The 23,310-nt window shown below is 36.5% G+C and overlaps 1 protein-coding gene across 4 annotated transcripts in view; it reads left to right on the top strand.

The window, feature by feature from the left end:
• FAR2 (fatty acyl-CoA reductase 2) overlaps positions 1-20,381 on the top strand; it is a 188,938-nt gene extending 168,557 nt beyond the window's left edge. For 3 of the 4 annotated variants that reach the window (XM_033222537.1, XM_033222538.1, XM_033222539.1), the window contains 7 exons: positions 815-859; positions 2,653-2,771; positions 3,527-3,594; positions 9,313-9,484; positions 14,229-14,358; positions 18,898-19,025; positions 19,937-20,381. In XM_033222537.1, coding sequence (XP_033078428.1) covers positions 815-859; positions 2,653-2,771; positions 3,527-3,594; positions 9,313-9,484; positions 14,229-14,358; positions 18,898-19,025; positions 19,937-20,099 — 825 coding nt within the window. In that variant the 3' untranslated portion in view covers positions 20,100-20,381. Of the gene's footprint in view, positions 1-814; positions 860-2,652; positions 2,772-3,526; positions 3,595-9,312; positions 9,485-14,228; positions 14,359-18,897; positions 19,026-19,149 lie in introns of all 4 variants that reach the window. The other variant, XM_033222540.1, reaches the window with a different exon arrangement.
• The last annotated feature ends 2,929 nt before the right edge of the window (positions 20,382-23,310 follow it).

The following is a 23,310-nucleotide window of genomic DNA, read 5'->3' as shown; positions in this document are numbered from 1 at the left end:
ACTGGTAATGCAAAGTTTTTGAGTTGTCCCTTCCATAAAACAGGACAGATACTACTTTGGAGAGTTGATTTAATGAGACAACGTATGAGGAGTGCTCAGTCTCAAGTAAAAGGCTGTTCCCTACTAAAAGGCTCAACAAATATTAATCCGTTCATCTTCTCCTCTCTTCTCTCTCCTCTCCCATTATACACACACAGTTGACTTTTATACTGTAATGTAAAGAGACATAATAAGGTCAGCTGAATGGCTTAGGTCTTAAGAAACAAACTTAAAAACACATTTCCCTCTAGCTGCTCTTAAACATAATCTTCTCTGTAACATCTTTAAGCAAGTCAGTACACACACAGAAACACACACACACACACACATATGTATATATATCTGTCATGGACTCTATAGCTGGTAAAAAAATGTCAAGAAATGGGCCATTAACACAAATCATGTTTTCAATGTTCTCCTAAGGAGGCTGAAATCAGGACTAAAGTGCAGAAGGATAGTTGGTGAATTGCTTAGCAGATCATGCTATAAGGACAAGGTCCATAAGAGGTCATAAAACACCAGAAAACCATTCATGGCTCCTGCTAAGAAAAACAATCCTGGCAAAATTCTAATTTTTGCACAGTCAAATAGAGTACAGAAAATGGCCAATGATTTGCCTTTATCTTTTGAGATCTAAATAATACTGAATTAGATAGTTCTATTGGCTGGGATCTCAGTGCTCTTGTTTGAAATTTATTAAGATTAGACTGCAGATGTTCCAAAGATAAAACAATTTTCTGAAATGTGTAACTAACAGAGATCTTCTTTATTTTAGGGTTGGGTTGATAATGTAAATGGACCTAATGGACTCATTATTGCGGTATGTATAACGATGAAGAAATAACTCCCTGAAATGTAGTAGAGGAATAGTAACAAAATTCTTAGTGCTGACTTCGCTTCATTGATCCAAAAACATAAATGTTACTTTACTAACAGTTGAGGCACATTATTTTAATTGTTCTGATTGTAATATAGAGGCAGGATGAAATTATTTTATTCTTTGAGAATTTTTTATCAGAAAAACAGAGGTAATGTGCTATCAATTACTATTTAGGAGTTTTATTTTTAAAGTCTTTGAGCATCAGGACTTTTCTTTAGTTACCACAAGATGGGAGTATTTCCTCCTTTTTGCAGTTTATAATCGCATGAATTAGTGCAGTGAATTGAGGATGCAGTAAAAATATCTTCAAAGATTATTAAATTCTTGATTATAAAACACATGTAAGAGTTTATGTGTGTGTATAGAAAAGAGATATACATCAATAATTCTTAATGACTACAAGAAAGAGAACTACCAATTGCAGCAAATTTTTCAAATACAAAAATCCATGAATACAGGCAACACCTTTTCAATAATCTCTTACCAGGAGAAACATGGCTCCTCTAGGTAAGCAGCCCTCAGTGCGCATCTCCCCGAAGTCCAGATTGATCCAGCCAAGCTGTGGGACTTCACAGCTCACACTGAAGCATTTAGGGTCTAAACTCCACTTCACTGTTCTGTACAATGAGTAGGAAATCAGTGATCTAAATGCATTTAAATCTTATTAGGGATTTACACTGCGCTTCAGACTCTGTCTCTGTTCCTCCCAGAACTAGGTTCAACATGAATTGCAATATGAATATGAGACAGTGAATTATAACAGTGACAAGGATCTTCCTTCCGATGTCTGATTTTCCAAGCAGCCCTTTTCTTTCTGTTTCCCACCTGCCTTCAACTCTTTCTTCTACAAAAGTTCAGTTGGGGTGAACGTTTAGTGACTTAGAACATCATTATTTTAAAATGATCCCAAAGCGGGTTTGATTATATGCAAAGCTGCATATTTATTTACATTTTCTAAAATGTTCTAAATTGGTTTCTTATGTTCGAAAGAAGGGGAGCTAGTTATAAGACAACAGAACTGAGTAACATAAGAAAGTGCTAATCGTTGCAAATCAATGTTGGAAACATGCAAAGCACAAAGAATCAATTTCATAAACTCAGCAAATTATTGACATGAATAATTCCTAATTCTTGCATCTATGTAACATCAGTGATCTGTGAGGTGAACTAAGATGCTGAATAAAAAGCAAACAATAAGGCAATTTTTCCAAGCCAAAAAAAAAGTTTTGTTTTATTAATGGTGAAATGTCACCAATTAATGTTTTTCAAATAAATGTTTCTCAAACTTTTAGTGCCTACTATTGCTTGTAAGTTAATAAACCCTAGCAGAAAACAAAATCATCAAGGAAATGGTAAACAAATATTAATGGGAAAGTTAATGGGAAATTTGTATAACCTTAATTCTTAACATGTCTTATGAATTTTTATGATGTAAAAGTTTATTCTTGGTGTTTGTTAATTGAGTTTATTAACCTCTCACAAATTCGAGGAATTTTATTCCCTAAAGGAACGTGAGGAACACTAGTAGTTCATGGAAATGCTGGAGATGCACTTGGCTGGGAAGGTAGGATAGACTGAGGAAGTCAGACTTAGCATAAGAACCTGGTAAGCAGTGGATCAACGTTAGCTGTTTTCACTTACTGCACTAGTATAATCAGTTTGATGATACATACTTTAGCCCCAGCTATTATTTAAGACCTGGATTAACATTTTATGTTCTTTTTCCTATGCAGGCTGGGAAAGGGTTTCTTCGGGCCTTAAAAGCTACTCCAAAGGCAGTGGCAGACTTAATTCCAGTTGATACAGTCGTCAATCTCATGCTAGCTGTAGGATGGTATACTGCAGTTCACAGGTGTGGATGCTCAAGTGGGCTTTCAAAGGTTTCAAGAGGGGCAGAGTGAATATATTAGGCCCATTTTCCAAATATAGACATTTCATTATACAAGACCCCAAATGTGTGAAAGTGTGTATTTCAATATTTTATGGAGTTCCTAATATGCCATCATATATGCATTGAGTTGTTTTATAAATACAGTTTAGTACTTGGCTACTCATAAAGTAATAAAACCTTTAAATCACTTAATGGTAAAATTCTTGATAACCAAAAGGCTTTTCTTTCTATTCAGTAGTCTAAAATTCAGCTTTCTCTTTTAGGGCAAAGGAGATAGAAGTTGATGAAATGAGAGAATATATTTTTTAATTGAACTCTGGTAAATGCCAAAAGTTCAGTCACGGTGTGTGGGGAAGCTTCCTGGTACAAAGGAAAAAAAATAGGTTATTCATATATTTGGGTCTGTTAGTGAATGGTAAACAGAATTAAATTTTTCTTATGTGAATTCACACATATGTGCTCCATACTACGTCACTCCCATTTAACATCTCTTTCACACACACACACACACACACACACACACACACACGCTTTTTCTAGTCTTCTTCCATTTTTCTTGTTAACCCAGAGACAGAATGAATGATGGAAGCCTTTCATAGGTTGCCTTAATCAGATGAATTACTGAAATCAATCTGTCTAAATATTATTTTTCCTTATTTTTCTTTCATTAGCTTTCCATTTTGTTGTACTTATCTAATTTTTATTTCATTTTCCAGACCTAAGTCAACATTAGTCTACCACAGTACATCTGGTAACCTCAATCCCTGCAATTGGCACAAAATGGGTAAGTGCTTTAGCCATGTAAGTCTATAATTACTAGCATCTGGCACAGAGAAAAAATTGACAAAGTGTGTCATGGAGCTTAGAGCCTATATGGGGAGAAATACAAAAAGTAAGTAAAGACACAAAATAATGAGATATTGTAAATGTGTGGTAGTTAACTAGAATGTACAAAGAAAGGAGTCAGTGGCAACATGTACATGATTGTAAGCAGTAAGGGGTCCACTGGCTATAAAGATTTTAAAAACGATGAAACAAAGCAAAAGTTGGCAGTTACAAAGAAGGTCAATGATAAAATACTGAAATACTCCTCCCTGCTGGAGCAGTGGCTCCTACACACACCCCTTCCCTTCTTGATATGTCACTGAGAATGCGACGTGATCAATGACCAATGAGATTTAGAAAAGTCAGGTGATGTTATTCCTTTGTTATTGAGCCATCATACTGATCATTAACTTATGCAGCTTGCCTCTCAGGTGTGCAATAACCACTCCACTAGCGATTTGTAAAAGTGAATAGGAATCACTATGGGAGAAATAAAAACAACACCCAGATTCCTTGAACCCTTGGGACCACGGTCTTGGGTGGTGCTGAGGAAACTATATTTCTAATAAGCATCTAGATGATTCTTCATGCTTGGTGAAATGGAGAAACCCTATGCTATACAAATGATTGATTTGTCTGAATGTAAAGGACTGGATCTGTTCAATGTATAAAACCATGGAAATAGAGTTGAGTACAACTTAAACATCTAATGATGGTAGAAAGTTCAAGTAGGGAGTTTGGCTATTCTGTAGGATTTCTTAGTCTGGCATGCGGGTATTTTTCTCTACTCCTCTTAAACCTATAGCAAACATTGTTGGCTGATACAACATTGTTTTTCCCTGTGCCAAGGCTCTATTCTAGATTCCCATCTAATACAGAAGTTCTGAAAGCAATTACTAATTGATTTGATGTTGCATTCAAATTAAATCCGTTTGTGTTTTCTATCAGGGTTCTTAGGAGGGATCAAAATGCTTCCTACTAGGAGCAGTAGCCATGCCACAGGAGGTTGGACATACATAGCCTCAGGTGACATTACAAGGAGTGATAGACAGCTGGGTCGGTGAACACGGGATATCAGAATCTCTTATGCTATCAACCTGTGCGTAACTTTTGGTTATGCACAGAACCAAATGTTTTAATAATGCCACATATGTTTTAATAAATGTCTATGAACCGGTGATTCTTGAGACTCTTCAAATTTTAAACTATTCTGCCATTTTTAGGATAAACCCAAGTGAGTCACAGCATGTTATCTTTTATATATTCTGTTTAATTCCATTTGCTCTGTTTGCTGATAATGTATTTCCTTTATTGTTTTCTATTCTCTGAAAGTGTGTAAATATTGGAGCAATCTATTCCTTGGAAACTTGGTAAAATTACCTATAAATTATCTGGATTTGTAATTTTGTTGTGAGAGGATTTTTTATTGCCTCAATAGTTAAAGAATTTTGCAGGCTTTCAGTTTCTACTGGAATCAGTTTTAGTAAATTATATTTGTCTTTTTTTCTAAGAATTTGTCTGTTTTAAAACATATTCACATAAAATTTTTCATATTATATCTTTTTTTGTCCTAAACTGTATCTGTAATTATGTTTCTCTTTTAATTCATAATATTTATGTGTCTTCTCCAAAGGGTTTATTATTTTTTTTCAAAGAACCAACTTCTTCTGGCTTTATTGATTCTTTATTATGTTGCTTCGTTTTCTACTGCATTGATATATATTGATATATTGCTTTATCTCTATTTTCCCCTTCCTCCTGTTTTCTTTGATTATTTCTTTCTTCTTTTTTTTTTTTTTTTTTTTTGAGACGGAGTCTCGCTCTGTCGCCCAGGCTGGAGTGCGGTGGCGCGATCTCGGCTCACTGCAAGCTCCACCTCCCGGGTTCACGCCATTCTCCTGCCTCAGCCTCCCGAGTAGCTGGGACTACAGGCGCCCGCCACCACACCCAGCTAATTTTTTTTGTATTTTTCGTAGAGATGGGGTTTCACCGTGTTAACCAGGATGGTCTTGATCTGACTTTGTGATCTGCCCGCCTCGGCCTCCCAAAGTGCTGGGAGCCACCACGCCCGGCCTCTTTCTTCTCGCTAATTTAGAAATACAGCTCACGAATATTCAGCTTTTCTAATACATGCATTATGGCTTTATATTTCGCTCAAATGCCACTTTGGCTGTATCCCACACACGTAGTTGTATGATGTTGATGTTATCATTACTCTCTAAGCATTAAGCATTTTACATTTAAATTCTTCTTTGACCTATGAGGATGCAGAAGTGCAGTTTTCAATTACCAAATTAAACTTTCTACATGTGCATGAGTTTCTACTTGTACTTCAGATCAGAAAGACAGTAGCTTAATGGTTAAAAGTCTTGGGCTTTAAGATCTAATAGACTTGGATTCAAATCATAGCTCATTCATTCACTCCAGTATTCATTACATAGGCACTATTCTTGGGCTAAGGATATATCACTAAACAGAAATCCATGCCCACATAGATGTTATATGCTGGTGTGGTTCCTACCATTTAGTAGACTCCACTACTTACTAGTTGTGTGAACTTGAAAAAGTCACTCAGTTTCTCCTCGTAGATCTTTTTTTTTTTTTTTTTTTTTAACTCTGTCAATGAGAATAATAATCATTCTATTCCAGGGAGCTCTTGGGAGGATTTAATGAGATAAAGTGCCTAGCACAGTGATTAGAATGGTGAACATTTCAGTAAATGCTTGCTATTACCATTTGGACAGCTTTCTCAGAAAGCCATTCCTAACCCAGCCTCACCCCTCCCCTTCCTGGCACACAGACAGAACTAGACGCTTCTTTTGTCTTCCTCCAGAGCACATGGTACTGATCTCTAGCATAATACTCAGGCAAAATATTGTAATCATAAATTGTCTACATCTCCCACTAGATTGCCAATTCCTTAAAGACAGGGAATATATCATATGTATTATTAATTTTTTTTTACCTCAGCACCTACCACAATGCCTGGCAAGTGTTAAATGCCAAATAAATGTGTTTGTAATGACTAAAGAAAGGATTGGTATAGATTTAGGAAATGGAAAGTAATTGTATGTTGCTGAGATATTTATTCATTCATTTAGTCAAAAAATATTTATTGGGCGCCGATTACCTGCCAACCACTTTCAAGGTACTATATAGGTTAAAACAAAATAGACAAAATTTTGTTATGGTACTTAAATCTTAGAAAAGAGAAATATACATCCGATATGGTTGAGAGATTGCAGAAAAATAAAACAGACTAAAGAAGTAAATAGTGATGTGTGAAGGCTGCTGTTTTTTATGTGATGGCCAAGGAAAGTCTGTCAGATAAGATGTCATCTTAGCAGAGACCTGAAAGAAGTGAGGGGGCAAATCGGAGGGACATGTGGAGGAAATACCCAAGTTGAAGAAACAATAAGTGCTCCAGCTCTTTAATCATATTCAAGGACAGCAAGGAGGCCAGTATGGCTGCAGCAGAAGCACTGAGAGGGAGAATAGTAGGAGATAAAGTCAGAATGGTGGGCAGAGAGAGTGAAGATGCAGAGAGTGCAAGGCCTTCCAGACCATGGCTGTGACTCTAAATGAGATGAGATTCCACTGAAGGACTCTGAATGGAGAACTATCTGTAATATACTCTGAGTTACATTTTACAAGAATCACTGTGGCTGCGCCACGGAGGTCAGACTGTAGGAGTACAAGGGTAGTGGCAGAGACCACTTAGGACAGTACTGCAACACTCCAGGCTACAGTAGTGGTTTGGATCAGAGACACAGCAGGTGGAAATTATGATTCTGGGTATTTTTCAAACAGAGAGCTGATAGATTTTGTTAAATTGTGTGTGAGTTGTTAAAGAATCAAGGATTAACCCAAAGTTTTTGGCTGAACTACTAAAAAAAATTGAATTACCATTTGGTTAGAGGTAGATTAGTGAAGAAGCAAGTTTGTGTATGTATTGGGAAGGGGGTGGTTGGTAGTCGGAGTATCAGGAGGCCAATTTTAGAGCTGTTAGATGTGAATGTCTACTACACATCCAGATGGAACTGTTGACCAGGTATATGGATATATACATCAGAATGTCAGTGTTGAGATCAGAATCTCTTATGCTATCAACCTGTGCATAACTTTCGGTTATGCACAGAACCAAATGTTTTAATAATGCCACATCTCACACCAGTTAGAATGGCAATCATTAAGAAGTCAGGAAACAACAGGTGTTGGAGAGGATGTGGAGAAATAGGAACACTTTTACACTGTTGGTGGGATTGTAAAGTAGTTCAACCATTATGGAAAACAGTATGGCGATTCCTCAAGGATCTAGAACTAGATGTACCATATGACCCAGCCATCCCACTACTGGGTATATACCCAAAGGATTATAAATTACTCTACTACAAAGACAGATGCACACGTATGTTTATTGCGGCACTATTCACAATAGCAAAGACTTGGAATCAACCCAAATGTCCATCTGTGACAGACTGGATTAAGAAAATGTGGCACATATACACCATGGAATACTATGCAGCCATAAAAAAGGATGAGTTTGCGTCCTTTGTAGGGACATGGATGCAGCTGGAAACCATCATTCTTAGCAAACTATCACAAGAAGAGAAAACCAAACACCTCATGTTCTCACTCATAGGTGGGAACTGAACAATGAGATCACTTGGACTCGGGAAGGGGAACATCACACACTGGGGCCTATCATGGGGAGGGGGGAGGAGGGAGGGATTGCATTGGGGAGTTATACATGATATAAACGTCATGCACATGTACCCTAGAACTTAAAGTATAATAAAAAAAAATAATAATGCCACATATGTTTAAATAAATGACTATGAACCAATTGATTCTTGAGACTCTTCTTTGTATAGGATTTATATTTTCAGATAGATTCAGCTGGTATTTTTTTAAGGAGGGCAATAGTCATGTTACCATAATAACTGATGTCATCATAATTGAATAATGAGCTTAGGCATATGCTTTGAAAAAAACCCTACATACATTAAATAAAATTGAATTCAAATGAATATCTTTTGGAAAGAACGACTGAATTCACAAATGTACATAAAAAGTTCTTAAGCTTAATCTAAGTAATCATATAAAAAGAAAAATACTATTATGTATAAAACCCTGGATACCAGAGTGGACAATTGAGTCTAACATATTCCCAGGGAAGTATTTGAAGTACACTAACACAAAGAAATCTTGCCTTGAGAATCTTTAGAATCTTTTACTTAAACCTTTACTAAAGAGTGAAATAAAATGTTAAGAAACTTTCTAAATGGTTCTGAAAGTAATAGTCCAGCCAGGGAAATAAGGTCTCTAGCCTCTGTCTTGGGGCTTTCAGAATAGACTAGGTAACCTTAGAATTAAATGCAGATTCACGTTTTTCTGAACAGTATCTTCTTGTATTGACAAGTGTTTCCCCAATAATTTGTTTTACAGTAAATGTTTCTGATAAAGAATCCAATTATTAACCTATTCACACTGTTTCAGTTTGCAGATAACCACTTGCCCAGCACAAAAATCTTTATATTGTTCTCAGAAATTGATTCTTGACTCTACACAACAAATCCTTCGTCTTTATTGTTTTGACCCCATTACAAATGCTTTCCACTATGATGGACTTATATTCTCCTCTTCTCCTCTAGCACTTACTTTCTTTTTTCCCCAGGAGTCCAAGTCTTGGCAACCTTTGAAAAAATCCCCCTTGAGAGAGCTTTCAGGAGACCATATGCTAATTTTACCAGCAACAACTTCACATCCCAGTACTGGAATGCGGTCAGCCACCGGGCCCCTGCCATCATCTATGACTGCTATCTGCGGCTCACTGGAAGGAAGCCCAGGTGAGAAGCTGAGTCAATGGCTTTGAAAGTGTCACTGCCCCAAAATCTTCAGTGCTTCCGTCAGCAGAGGATTAAAGGAGACAACTGAATCTTACCCATATATACAGATTGAACACACCTAATCTGAACATCTGAAATCTGAAATTCTCCAAAATCCAAAACGTTTTGATGCCACAAGTGGAAAATTCCACACACCATACCTCACGTGATGGGTCACAGTCAAAAAAACGTTCAAAACTGTTTCATGCATAAATTATTTAAAATATTACATAAGATTACCTTCAGGCTATGTGTATATGGCTAAGTATGTATGAAACAGAAATGAATTTTGTGTTTAGACATGGGTCCCATCCCCAAGATATCTCATTACATATATGCAAATATCCCAAAATCTGAAAACAACCAAAACCCAAAACACTTCTGGCCCAAGCATTTCAGATAAAGTATACTCGACCTGTATAAGTTTTCAACAAACAAAGCAGTCATAGAGAGAAATCACAAAAGACATTAAAAATGTTCCAGCACAATAAAGGAAGGTAAATGTTAAAGAGCTTGATGAATTCAGCAAGTAATCATTCACGCAAAAAGAAAAGCAACTGAGACTCTGTCACTAGGGTTTTCTGAATAGGTAGATAATCTTAAATCTACAATAATGATGACAGCCTCACTTAGAGTTTACTGTGGCGCTCGTGGGACTAAGGCTGATGTATGATGATCCCATTTTCATTGTCACAGTTACCCAAGAAGATATCCTCATCATCCCAATTTTACAAAAGGGGAAACAGAAGCTAAGGAAAGAATCTGAATTAGTCTCAAAGGAAGTGACAGGAAGGATGTGGAGAAAGCTGAGTCTCAAAGTCAGTATTCGGAACCAGATTTACTGCCACCTAGAGATGAGTGAAGAAATTAGAGGGAACACAGTGTGCTGATGCTAAGGCAGCTGTCACCACCTAGCTGTGTGACATAGGACATAGCCTTTATGTCTCGCTCAGATACTATTGTGTCAGAGTCATCATTATTATAATTGCCTAAGGCAATTCTTGGGATCAAGAATCAGAAGCATGAACAGTACTGCCTTCTGTGCTAGCCCCTTTGTAAGGGAGGAAGTCTTCTTCCGTGTGTTTGTCTTCTTTATTAGCAGTGCAAATGGCTAAAACTTAGCCAATGTAGAGTGAATGTAAATTGTTAGAGACCTCATTTCAAGCTCAGAACTCAGTTCCTGAGCAACGTGAAAAGGAAACATCGTGATTACGGGGAAAACATTTGTATGAGGCTCATTCAATAAAGCTAGGAAAAGAAGAAAACCCAAACATTGTAAGCAGAAATGCTAAAGGTTTTAAAATATGTCAGGATTGGAAGAGGGCCTGCATAAAGAACAAAGTTCAGTTAGGAAAAAAGAGAAACACAGAAGGAAGAGACACAATAAAAATCTGTATGTATCTTGTGAGAAGTCAAACAGTAATATTTGTGGGAAATGGGTTGGTTTGTTGTGTGGTATGTATTTTAGCAATAATCTTTATGGCAGAAAAAGTTGAAATCCTTCTAGACCCTTTCCGTCTCCAGGTGTGCTTCTGTATACTCTTCTACGCTTTTACATCCATATATAGACATATATGGTTTGCTTTGCAGTAGGGGGGTATGTGTGTATATAAATCAATTGTATGTATTTTACAACTTTTTCCACTAATTTTCCATGAAAATCTAAGTCATCCTGCCCAGTGTTGCCTTTTTTTTTTTTCTACTGCAAACAACAAGGCAATGAATATCAGTGTGCATGCTGCTTTCTAGAATGTGCCTGTGTCAGGAGAGGATGCTGAGGAGGGAGATTGCTGGATTAAAGGGTATGTGGATTTTGTGACTAGTGCCAGGTGACCCTCCCTAAAGGAAGAATGTCAATTGGCACTACCACAACAGTGTATGAGGGCTACAAAACTGGCATTTTTTTTTTTTTTTTTGAGATGGAGTCTTGCTCTGTCACCCAGGCTGGAGTGCAGTGGCGCAATCTCGGCTCACTGCAACTTCTGCCTCCTGGGTTCAAGCGATTCTCCTGCCTCAGCCTCCCAAGTAGCTGGGATTACAGGTGCCCGCCACCGGGCCTGGCTAATTTTTGTATTTTTAGCAGAGATGGGGTTTCACCATCTTGGCCAGGCTGGTCTCGAACTCCTGACCTCAAGCAATCCACCCACCTCGGCCTCGCAAAGTGCTGGGATTACAGGCATGAGCCACCGTGCCTGGGTGAGGGGTACAAAACAGTATTTCTTACCCTCATTAATACTTTGTAAAAATCAACTTCTGAATTGTCAAACTCATAAGCAATGACATCTTTTTGTTTTTTTGATTTGCATTCCCGATTGCTGGTGGGACTGGACTTTCATTTGTTTATTGGACATTTAAGTTTTCCCCTCTGTGGGTTGCCTGCTTCTGCTCCCTATTTTCCTATTAGGTTGTCCTTATTAATGTATGAGAACATGTGCGTCTCAACACATATTTCATATAGTTTTTCCAGGTCTGTTTCTTTTTAGCTTTGACTATAAAGCTTTTTGTAATATGAGTGAAGACACATATAATGCAGAGCTTAGGAACATGGAGTTTGGAGTCAGACTTATAGGATTTAAATCCTGGCTTCACCAATTTAGCCATAAGAGTCCTAAATTACTTCATCTCTCTAAATCCTAACTTCCTCTTCTATAAAATGGGCATAGTTATCATAATCTATTTTATAGAGTTTAATATGAGTGCCTAGAATATAATAATCCCTAAAAGATATTTTAAATTTTTATGTGGTAAAATGAATCATTGTTTTTCTTCATAGCTTTTGCATTTTGTGTATTAAGGAGACCTTCTTGGCTGGGCGTGGTGGCTCACACCTGTAACCCCAGCAATTTGGGAGGTTGAGGAAGGAGGATCACTTAAGCCCAGGACTTCAAGACCAGACTAGGCAACATAGCGAGACCCCATCACTACAAGAATAAAATTTAAAAACGTTGTCCAGGCATGGTGGCGCGTGCCTATAGTCCCAGCTACTCAGGAGTCTGAGGCAGAAGATTGCTTGAACCCAGGAGGTCAAGGCTAAAGTGAGTCATGACTGAGCCACTGCACTCCAGCCTGGGCAATAAAGCGAGACCCTGTCCCAGACAAACAATAAAGACCTTCTCTATCTGAGAGTAATACAAGTATTTTTTCTAAAACATATCATTAGGTTGATATAGTTCTGTACATCCAATGATATCATGTCCAACCATTATTTTTAAAAATTAAAATAAATGTATTGAAATCACATCAATTGCATCAGAGCTGAAGAATGGCTAAAGATTTAGATAGTAATAGTAAAGTGGAACCCTATTATGGTGCTTATATCAGGCACAATGATGTCTATCGCATGCCTAAGAAATCTCCTATGATACAGTAAGAGAAATACCTCATGAGTCATTAGGTACATGGGCATTAACTTTGACCAGAATTAAAACCAAATCCCCACAATAGCATCATAATTACTGAGCCAACTATAGTAATCACTACTAGCAAGACTGGGTTAACTAAAAATCAAGTGCTTTAGAGGTCAAAAGTGATTTGTAGCTAAAAGACCTAGGTTGGGCATTAGCTATGGGATCTTGAGCATAATCTCTCCGTAAAATGGAGATACATAATATAAATCCTGACTATCTCACAGCCATATTGTTAGGATCAAGTAAGATTGTATATGAAAGTTTTTTGAAAATTGTTATAAAGTTGGGAGGTGCACAAAGAAGATCTGGTCCAAGTCCTGACCACAAGATTGGACAGTGTGGTTCATCTTGTGTAATGGGACACAAGGTAGTGAGATTACACAGCTCAGGTTTTTTGAGGTCAGTTAAAACTGGGTTGGAATTTGACTTTGACACTTTATCTTAAGCTCATGTTACTCATTTGTAAAACTGCAGACTTACCTAACAAAGATGGTATCAAAATTAGCAGAGAATACTTTGTAAAAGTATCGGGACTGTGCCTAACACAGAATAGGTTATCAACAAGAAGTTTTTTTTTTTCTTTTTAAATCTCCACTATGATTGACAACTGCTTTTGATTCACCAAACACTGATATAGTCAAACACTTCTGCCCAAAAGTGATATACTAAGACCTCAGATCCTATCAATTTTTTAAAATACAAGAACGTACAATAAAGATGAGAAACAAAGCCAGGCGCCGTGGTTCATGCCTGTAATCCCAACACTTTGGGAGGCCAGGGCAGTTGGTTCCCTTGAGCTCAGGAGTTCAAGACCAACCTGGGCAACATGGCAAAACCCTATCTACAAAATATATAAAAAATTAGCTGGGCCCCACTGCGCTCCAGCCTGGGTGACAAAGGAAGACGCTGCCTCAAAAAGAAAGATGAGAAAGTTTTCTAATTGTCTACATCAGAATTCAAAAAACAAACAGTATGTCATTCAAGCTGAATAGTTGGCTCACTTTAAAAATAGGTTTGCTATTCTTGAGAAATAGGTGTTAGAAAAGGAGTGTGGTAGTATTAAATGCCTAACAGAACAAGCTCCTTTAGATTCAGCCCTTTTCTTTTTCTGTTGAATGAACAGCGAGTTAATGTGGAAGGAGAAAAAAGAATAAGAATTTTAATAAGGAATGGGAGAAAAAGACAGGGATATTTTTTGTATTTTCTTAAAAATAATTTCTCATACATCCCTGTAGACTGACAGGGAAGCAGCTATCTGTGGTGCGCTGATATTTACTCCTATCTGATGGTTCTCTCAGGATGACAAAGCTCATGAATCAGATTTTAAGAACTGTTTCCATGTTTGAGTATTTCATCAACCGGAGTTGGGAATGGAGCACATACAATACAGAAATGCTGATGTCTGAGCTGAGTCCTGAAGACCAGAGAGTAAGTATAGCACTGACTTAAGCAACAGGAAAATGCTACTCACTTGGAATTTAGAATTATTTGACTTGGAAAGCTGATGAATGAATAAGGCATTTTGGTTATAGACACAGATTTTGTTTTGCTTTGTTTTTCTAAGAAAATCGGTCAATACCATCAACACTACCATAGGAAACAAATTTAATGTAAGTAAGAAACATAGGTTCTTGGACTTTGGTTAAATCTTTAACTGCTGATCTGCCGACATGTTTTATCTACTGCACTTCAATCATTTTGTCACTCGTTGGTAGTTATCATTTCAACAAACCCTTAATACCTCTGGGTGGCTGTGTTCTTCCCTTATCTGCCACGGCATATGACTTCAATGAAAAATAGTGATTTGATTGCTCATAAGCTCTATCATCCACTATTCTTGTCCAATCAAAGTTGTTCTGCCTCTCCCAGCTACAGTTCCTTCCTTACCTTGTTAAAGCGAATCCCTAGACCTATGAACTCTGCCTCATCTCAGCCCTCCCTCCAGCAGTGCTGCGTCATCAATCTTCCTCCCTATAGGATTTCTCTACAACAGTTCAGACTTTTATTTCTCAAGAAAGGCCTTCAGCTTAATTCGTTAGCATTAGCACCACTTATTTAATTTCTTGGCAGTCACAAAGGATAAGTCCTAAAATCTTTGCATATTCTGAAATTCACACACATAGAAATCTTTTGTACATTATACATGTTCTTAGCCTTTTTCTCAGTCATATATCCCCTGAACATCTCTGTATGCAACTGGTAAAGTTTTTAACTCAATTTTAAGGCTTTCGCTCCATATTGAGATTTCCCACTAGGAAACAATTTTCTAAAATGTATCTTTTATTTTGTACCTGACAGCATGTAGAAGAAACCAAGTCACACTGGGGAATAAAGATCAGATGGCTAACTGACCTTGCTTGCCAGCTAAGGGTTTCACTTCTACCTATCAAACTTATTGAGCATGATTCAAATCCAAGCCCTAGAATTATTTCCTAAGCATTATCCATGTCAAATATAATAAATATAATAGGCCAAAAAAGGCAAGATTTAGAGGGATATTTTATCTGAAATCATTGCTACCTCTCAAAGTGATGTGAAATAGTTATTCAGAAATGTTTACATACCACACATAGACAAAATTCTTCTAGCACTAGTGTTTGAAATGAATGATGATTAAGCCAATTTATAAATCAAAAACAAATAAATTCAAGCTATTGTAAGTTCTTTTAAAATTTAGCTTTAAACTCTGTGTAGGCTTATCCTTATGTATTTTCTCCATGGAGTTTTCCTGCCTAAATGAGCTTAGGTTCATTTCTGACATTTTACTATTTTAACCTTTCAAAATTTTGTGAAAAAGAATCAAAGCTTCAGTGGATTTAACATATGCTCTCAAAAATATCTTAGCAAAAGTAATAGTACTAAACGTAATTGCCAAATTCTGGTGTGGCTCAAAATTCAGTTTGAATTGCCATATGGAATCAAGATTCCGAACAGGGCCACTCTGAAATCAAACTTAGAAATGTGAAACAGTATAAAAATAAAAGCCTCTGCTTATATGAATGACTAAGCAATATTAATGATACTATAAAAACCATATCCAATCAAAGTGATAATGGAATTTCTTTCAAAAAGCAATTCATCTTTTGGACAAGTCTTTGAAGCACTCTGGAACTCACTAATCTCATCTGCTCTCTTTGTTAATACTCTAAATCTCACAAAGGTATCTTTGAGGTATCTTGCAAAAAATACACATAATGAAAGAACAAAATAGAAATAAAATAAAATGCAAAACCAAGGAAATATGAATCAGAATATGAAGTCACAGCTAAAAATTTAAAAAGAGGATGTCCATACATATCTACAAGATCCTATTAAGTTGCTGTAGTTAATTTAAGCAGTGAATTTGTTCTTGAGCTTTCTAGTAGCAAAGTGAAAAGGAAAATATAGTTTCCTGGGACTCATTGTTCAAAAGGAAGAAGAGAAATGAAAAAAAAGTTATCAAAGCAAATATATTTATGACTTTTTTTTTGAGACAGTGTCTTGCTCTGTTGCCCAGGTTGGAGTGCAGTGGCGAGATCTCAGCTCACTGCAACCTCCGCCGCCCGGGTTCAAGTGCATCTCCTGTCTCAACCTCCCGAGTAGCTGGGACTACAGGCGCCCGCCACCATGCCCGGCTGATTTTTGTATTTTTAGTACAGACGGGGTTTCAAGATATTGGTCAGGCCGGTCTTGAACTCCTGACCTCAGGTGATCTGCCCGCCTCGACCTCCCAGAGTGCTGGGATTACAGGCATAAGCCACCACGCCCAGCCCATTTATGACTTTTTAAAAGTTATTTCTTGTCATGTTTCTCCATGCAAGTTGACAGGATAAACCAAAAGCAATATGGACAATGAATCAGCAAAGGGCTCATTATTAAATGTTTACTGAATGCTCAGAATGTTAAATAGGGTTAATAATATTTAGTTACTTCCCTCCGAGTTCTAAGATGGTTTTCTGTGATTAATATATAACATTTAATTTGCATATAAAGGAGAATCAAGGAGCCCTAGAGAACTACTAAATCTTTAAGATGTCACATTCAATTACATTCTTTAGAAGTGTAATATTTCCTAAAGAGAAACAGAGCTAAATATAGACTCTGGAGGAAAGATGCAATTTATGAATTAAACCGAAGAGATTCTCAGAAAATGGTGAAGCCGTTTTAAAGTTAACTAACTTGATCTTTAGTGGTGACTGGCTTTTTGGTTTTGATAATGTATGCCTTTTATTTGGTACCATCTAAGACTTGATCAAACTAAGAGTTTACTTTGGTCATATTCATGTAAACCTTATATACAGACTAAATAGAAGAAATTGTTGTATAACAAAAAAGAAACAATTTTGGCTTTCAAAATTAATATTTAAATTAATTTGACCAAAATTCTAGAATTCATTAATGTATTCAGCAAGTATTTATTAAATGTCTACTTCGTGTCATTCAAAGGAACATCATTCTTGTTGTTCTAGGAACATCATTTATTTGGATTAAGACTTTTTAGTTATTGAAATCCTTCCTAGTGAGACCTCACCAGAAGTTCAGTAAGTTAAGAGTAACGAGCAACTCTCCTTCACTGTACATGAGAGAAACTCTCCACTAAAGACAGGCTCTTTTTTTTTTTTTAATGTCTAGGGATTAATACAAATAGTGATCTGAGAGTGCTGTATGTCCAGAGAGAGAGAAGAGTACCCAGTTGGAAGGACAAAGCACCTTAAACAAACCCTCCACTTTCTAAGATTTATAAATATTAGACTTTTTAAATGGCTAGCACAAGTCCATTTTCCAGGCCATTCTCTCCAAATACACCAAATAAAACCCTATTGAACCAAATCCACTCACTGATGCAATCTGTTATTTGATAACAGGGTCATACCAAACTGTCCAAGAATACCTAATACTTGAAATATTTCCAGAGATGATACCAGAATCTTCTTGACAGTCTTTCTACTAACAGGTTTTAGTGCCCTAAATTCTTTATATTCAATCAAAACTATTTTTTCTAATATATTTGAAGATCATTTCCTCCCTTCCTTTCTCCAGTTAAGCCCCTTATATGGAGATTTTGAAAAGATCCCTGGATGGCTCAAGAATGACCTATCAGGTTTCTCTTCTGAACTCATCCTATCTCCATTTGTAAACCATATAAATCTGGGCCACCTCATGATCCTGCGTCAGCTCAGCGTCATTTTCAAAGAAAGTACACAAAAAATAAAATCTATGGAATGCAATTCAAATCTTTACTCCAGCTTTTTCATAACAAACCAAAAAAAGAATACATTTTTGGTCATGCAAGTGTCTTTCTTTTCTCTTCCTCAAAGATACCTTAAAATTTTTAATCCTTTTTCTTTATTGTCACTCTCCATATCTGTCTTCTACGTGGCAAAATTTCTCTCCCTAAACAGATCTCTTCCTTCTCCTTCTTCCCTACTCCTCCCCCATGTTGTGATCACTCCTTTTTACTTTCACTACCACTCTCTTCTTAAATATAAATTATGGTAACTTATTCCTTAAGGCTTTGCTTCCCGAAGTGTAATCTGCATAATTAAGTGGTAATGCTCTAGGAAAGGATGGTAGGATACGGGGTAACACCAGAATTTAAGAGGAAAGGGAAAGTTGCATCATTTATGTTTTGGTTACTAACATAATATTCCATCACTTTTAAAAATAATTACTCCACGGTTAGCTGAAATATATACCAAACCAACCATAAGCTTTCGCCAGACTATGTAATATTTTTTTCCTTTAAATTTCTCTCACAAGAAATGTGAAGTGTTTGTGTTTGATCCATGTTTAAATATTCCTATGTAAATAGTAATCCATATTATCAGCACCTTTGAAATAATGACTCAAATAATCTCTCCTTTGGAGAGGTTCAACTTATGTCTCCCAAATTGAAGGTCACTCATCTATGTAGAAGAAACCTCAGCTGGACAAAGTGACTGTCCAGCACTGCAATTCTGGCAATCTATAATCTCTCTTGCCTCTCAGGTATTCAACTTTGATGTGCGCCAGTTGAACTGGTTGGAATACATTGAAAATTATGTTTTGGGAGTTAAAAAATACTTATTGAAAGAGGATATGGCTGGGATCCCAGAAGCAAAGCAACACTTAAAAAGGTAAGTATAATCAGTCAGTTAATATTTATTGAGCACCTACTGTGCATCTGATTTTATACCAGACATAACATTTGTGCAGAGAAGGAGAAGAATGAACATTTCTGGAGCATTTACTACATTACAGGTCCTGCACTCTATACTCTACCCTGTAACAGTTTCATTTAGACTTCACCACACCTCTATGAGGCAAGTATTACTTTTGTTATTCCATTTTTATGAAACAGATGTTTAGATTTAAACACAGCAAATAACTTGCCCATGGTAATGCACAGTAAGTCTAAGAGACAGATTTGAACCCAAATTTGTTTCTTCTACCACACTCTGTCATAATGGGATATAAATACCCATCAGGCAGGAGACCTGGTTATGCTATTAACCTAGAAAAAAGTCCCTCGTCAATTTTTTTCAACTTCCTTAAATTTCTTTCAGTCATAATCCCTGAGGGACAAAATTCTAGCACTCTGGTATAATCCTGGTAGAAGCAGAGGACTGTAGTGCAGAGATGATAAGGATAGAAAAGTAGCTTGCACAACAGGAAGGAGGAACCTTGAATAGCAAGCCAAGAACTTTAGAATTTACCTTCTAATGAACAAGAACCAGTGAAGATTTATGATGCAGTAACATGATCAAAGTATATTTACAAGATTATGCTAGTCATGCTTGTAAATAGTTTCAAATGGAGAGAGGTATAAGAGAAATGAGTTAGAGAAATATGGTAGAAATCTGACTATTCAGCAAGAATGCTGCGGAAATGAAAGATGAAAAAACCAAAAGGCCAAGTTATGCCAAATATTCTGTGAGCACTACATTAATACTTGCCAGTCATAGCCAGGAAAACACACATTTATCTTCAGATAATGTGGTTGGGTATCTGGTAGTTTTAACTTTGGTTATATCTGTCTCTTCCCTAGGCTCCGAAATATTCACTACCTCTTTAATACTGCCCTCTTCCTAATCGTCTGGCGCCTTCTCATTGCAAGATCTCAGATGGCTCGGAATGTCTGGTTCTTCATTGTAAGCTTCTGTTATAAATTCCTCTCCTACTTTAGGGCATCCAGCACGCTCAAAGTTTAAGAACATTTCACCATCGCTTTTTATCTGGAACCTCTCAGATACCTCTAAAACAGCAAACTGTGATTCTCAAGATTAGAAAGTAACAAGGAATATGCCCAAACTGTCAATGTCACCTTTTATGTATTCATCCCTATTCCTTAACTATATATTTTTATTTCAGCGAGAGAAGGATGTAAACTAGCCCATAGTCACCTACATTTTAGGGAAAAAAAATCCGAATTGTTTCCTAACATTCTATTTTATGCCCTTGCGTATTATACGTGAAAGTACTCCCACTTTTCTATATTTAGCTTTTCTTTTCTCCCTGAGAGGATTCATTTAAACTCATGAAAGTACTCCCACTTTTCTATATTTAGCTTTTCTTTTCTCCCTGAGAGGATTCATTTAAACTCAGTAAATATGGAAAGATGCATGGCAGAAGTTGAAAAGAACTCAAGCAGTACTAACCTTGGAACCATTCTGGGTACCCAAAAGAAAAATTTTAAATCAAGATGAGTAGAAGGAGAATGATCTCAATATCCTCAAAAATGAAGTAAGAGAAGTAATTCCCCACTGAAAATGTCTTTCTTTCCATGTTATACCTTGGAGTCTTGGTAGGTGGGGGAATCAGAAAAGTAGGTTTACATTTAACATTTTTCTTAACTATATTCACTTCTTTAAAAGGAAAAAGAAGTGTAAATAAGTATGTATAGAGGGATTAAGCGTATTTGCATTGGGGACTCATGTATTATGCTTTCAAGTCAAAATTGATATTCTCAAATTTGAATTTGATAGCTATTCTAAATCTTTTTAATCCTCAATTTTCTTGGTAACCTTCTTTCAAGAGTCTCCTTCTAAAAGTTGCCAAACCCTTTATATTTAATCTTTTCCCACTCAGGACTCAATTTGAGTGGTTAACAGGGAGAGGGATGGTCCCATTTGATCTTTGCCACTGAGCAAAACAAAACTTCAAATGAACTTTTAAACTGTAGCTTCTGGTATAAAGTGGGGAAGATTGCACTTACGTGATCACCAGAGGATTTACTAGTATCGTGATCATTCCACCTGCACAATGTTAACTGTACAACATACAGCAGAAAAGTGAATAGACTTCACTAAGGGATTCTTCAGTTTAGGAAATAGGTTTTGTTTTCTTAAAAATATTTTGTGTATAATGCAAACTAGTGAGAACTATATATATTCTCCAATTCCTATAGTAATAATGTAACTGTTACGCCAACTTTCCTCATATTTGAGAGATGAGTACATTGGATTGCAGCATTTCTTCATGTTAAAAACATGGAATATTACTCAAATACACTATTTGGGGCCTAAACAACTAAAATTAGTCACCACATAACTAGCTGAAAACGACATAGGCATAAAATGTTAACAACGAATGGCAGTTATGTTTATGCTCACTTCCTGGAATAATTAATATTCAGACAGGCACATTGAGGTAGTTTAAGTGTACAAGGCCTTAGGGCAGTATCTAGCCCAGAATTATTCCAGATTTCTCCTGAGCTCTATATAAAGGGCATTTGGGAGGAACTCTTCTGGGCAGTATCTTCCCCAATCTCATGGAAATTCTGGGAAAGACTTTCCATAGCAGACAACCCAGCTCTGACACTAAGCACCTGGTGATCTTTAGTTTGAGATGTCTATATGGTACTTTTAAGTTATATCAATTAAGATACAAGCTATAGATATGGTAAAAATATGAAATCAAGATATAGCTCAGTGGGACTGGATTAAGACATAATAATAGTTCTAAGAATTCACTTTTGATTGTATGTTTCACCAATTCAATAACTCCACTAATCAAGTATCCACATTTTGACTTTTGATTAAATAAAAATTTGAATTAAAATTCTTCCCCTCTTCTAGTGTTGTCTTTAACTGCTGACTACCGCAGCACTTCTCCCTCCTTTACACCCCTTGTACCCCACCCCCTAACCCCCAGAAAAAGGAAATAACTTCCAAAGAACTCTTTCCACCAAATCACATCACAGGAATAACTATCAGATGAATATAAATTAACCTATAGGTACATAATGCTTCACTTTTTCTAACACCATTAACAGGGTTATTTTGACATGAGTATTCTTCTATTTGTGGCATCAGATAAATGACACAAAATTCTTTTGTGATGATTAGGCAGTAAAAGCAGGTACCTGTATGAAGGGCAATCTCTAGCATATAACTATTTCATATCAAGACCAATTCGCAATTACTTGAATGCCTAATATAAACAAAGCAATGGGAAAGGACCTTCTACGTAGGGGAAAAAGAATATGGAAAGTACAAAGAAAAGGTACCTATGTTTCAAAAGAAATTCTGGCAATCCCTATATTCTCTACCCACAAGATACCTGATACAGTATCAAGTCTAACAGAGTTGAAGAGTCACTGCCTGAGGCAACTAATACTAGAAAAGGTTGAGGCAAATGGGCACACAATTCACAGAAACACTTCTTGCAATTTTCAACTAACATCATTATTTCCATTTAACACCTCATTTAATTAACTTAGTATCTCAAGGTAGAGACTGGTCTAATAATGCCCAAATAGCATGTTATCTTACAATAAACATAAACAATTCAAGTAGATCGGTCTAGTTTCCAAAAACATCAATAATTTTCAAAGTTTACAAAAATCACTTGTAAATTTCCACATGGCTACTCTTCTAGAACTGCTGTTCCAATAATGTCTGGGAACATAAGCAATCGCCTATAGTAAGAAGTAACAATTCTCATAATCCCACATAAAGGTGTGGAAAAATGCTCACTGCCTAGATCACTTAAAACATTTTTTTAGTTAACTAAGACTACTAACTGCTGGTTTTCAAATGTAACTGGTTTGAGAGACAGTAGTGCCCTGCAAAGTGGAGATACTACTGTGGCAAAGGATGCTTAACTTGAGTTTAAATAGCCAGAAACACCTTTTCTGATACACAAATATTTTAGATGTGTCCCTACTTTATTTGAAATACTGATTCCAACCTGGAACTGCAAAAGAAATACCAGATGTGATATGGCAATTTGAGTCAATTCCAGAAAAATACCTTAAAGAAAGTAAATGTCAGTACAGTATAAGTCACCAAATTGATTTACATAACTGTTTGAAAACAAAATACAAAGCATTTATTAGTTATGAGCTATTGTTGAAGGTCTGCTTTAGTATATGGCTTTCACTAATGTATAGTTTATCTCATGCCTTCTCATCCTTGTTTT

The sequence above is a fragment of the Trachypithecus francoisi genome, unplaced genomic scaffold (assembly GCF_009764315.1).
Source record: "Trachypithecus francoisi isolate TF-2019V2 unplaced genomic scaffold, Tfra_2.0 Lachesis_group11, whole genome shotgun sequence".
Classification (NCBI taxonomy): domain Eukaryota; kingdom Metazoa; phylum Chordata; class Mammalia; order Primates; family Cercopithecidae; genus Trachypithecus; species Trachypithecus francoisi.
Note: the sequence above shows the minus strand (reverse complement) of the source record. Positions and strands in the feature narration are given on the sequence as shown.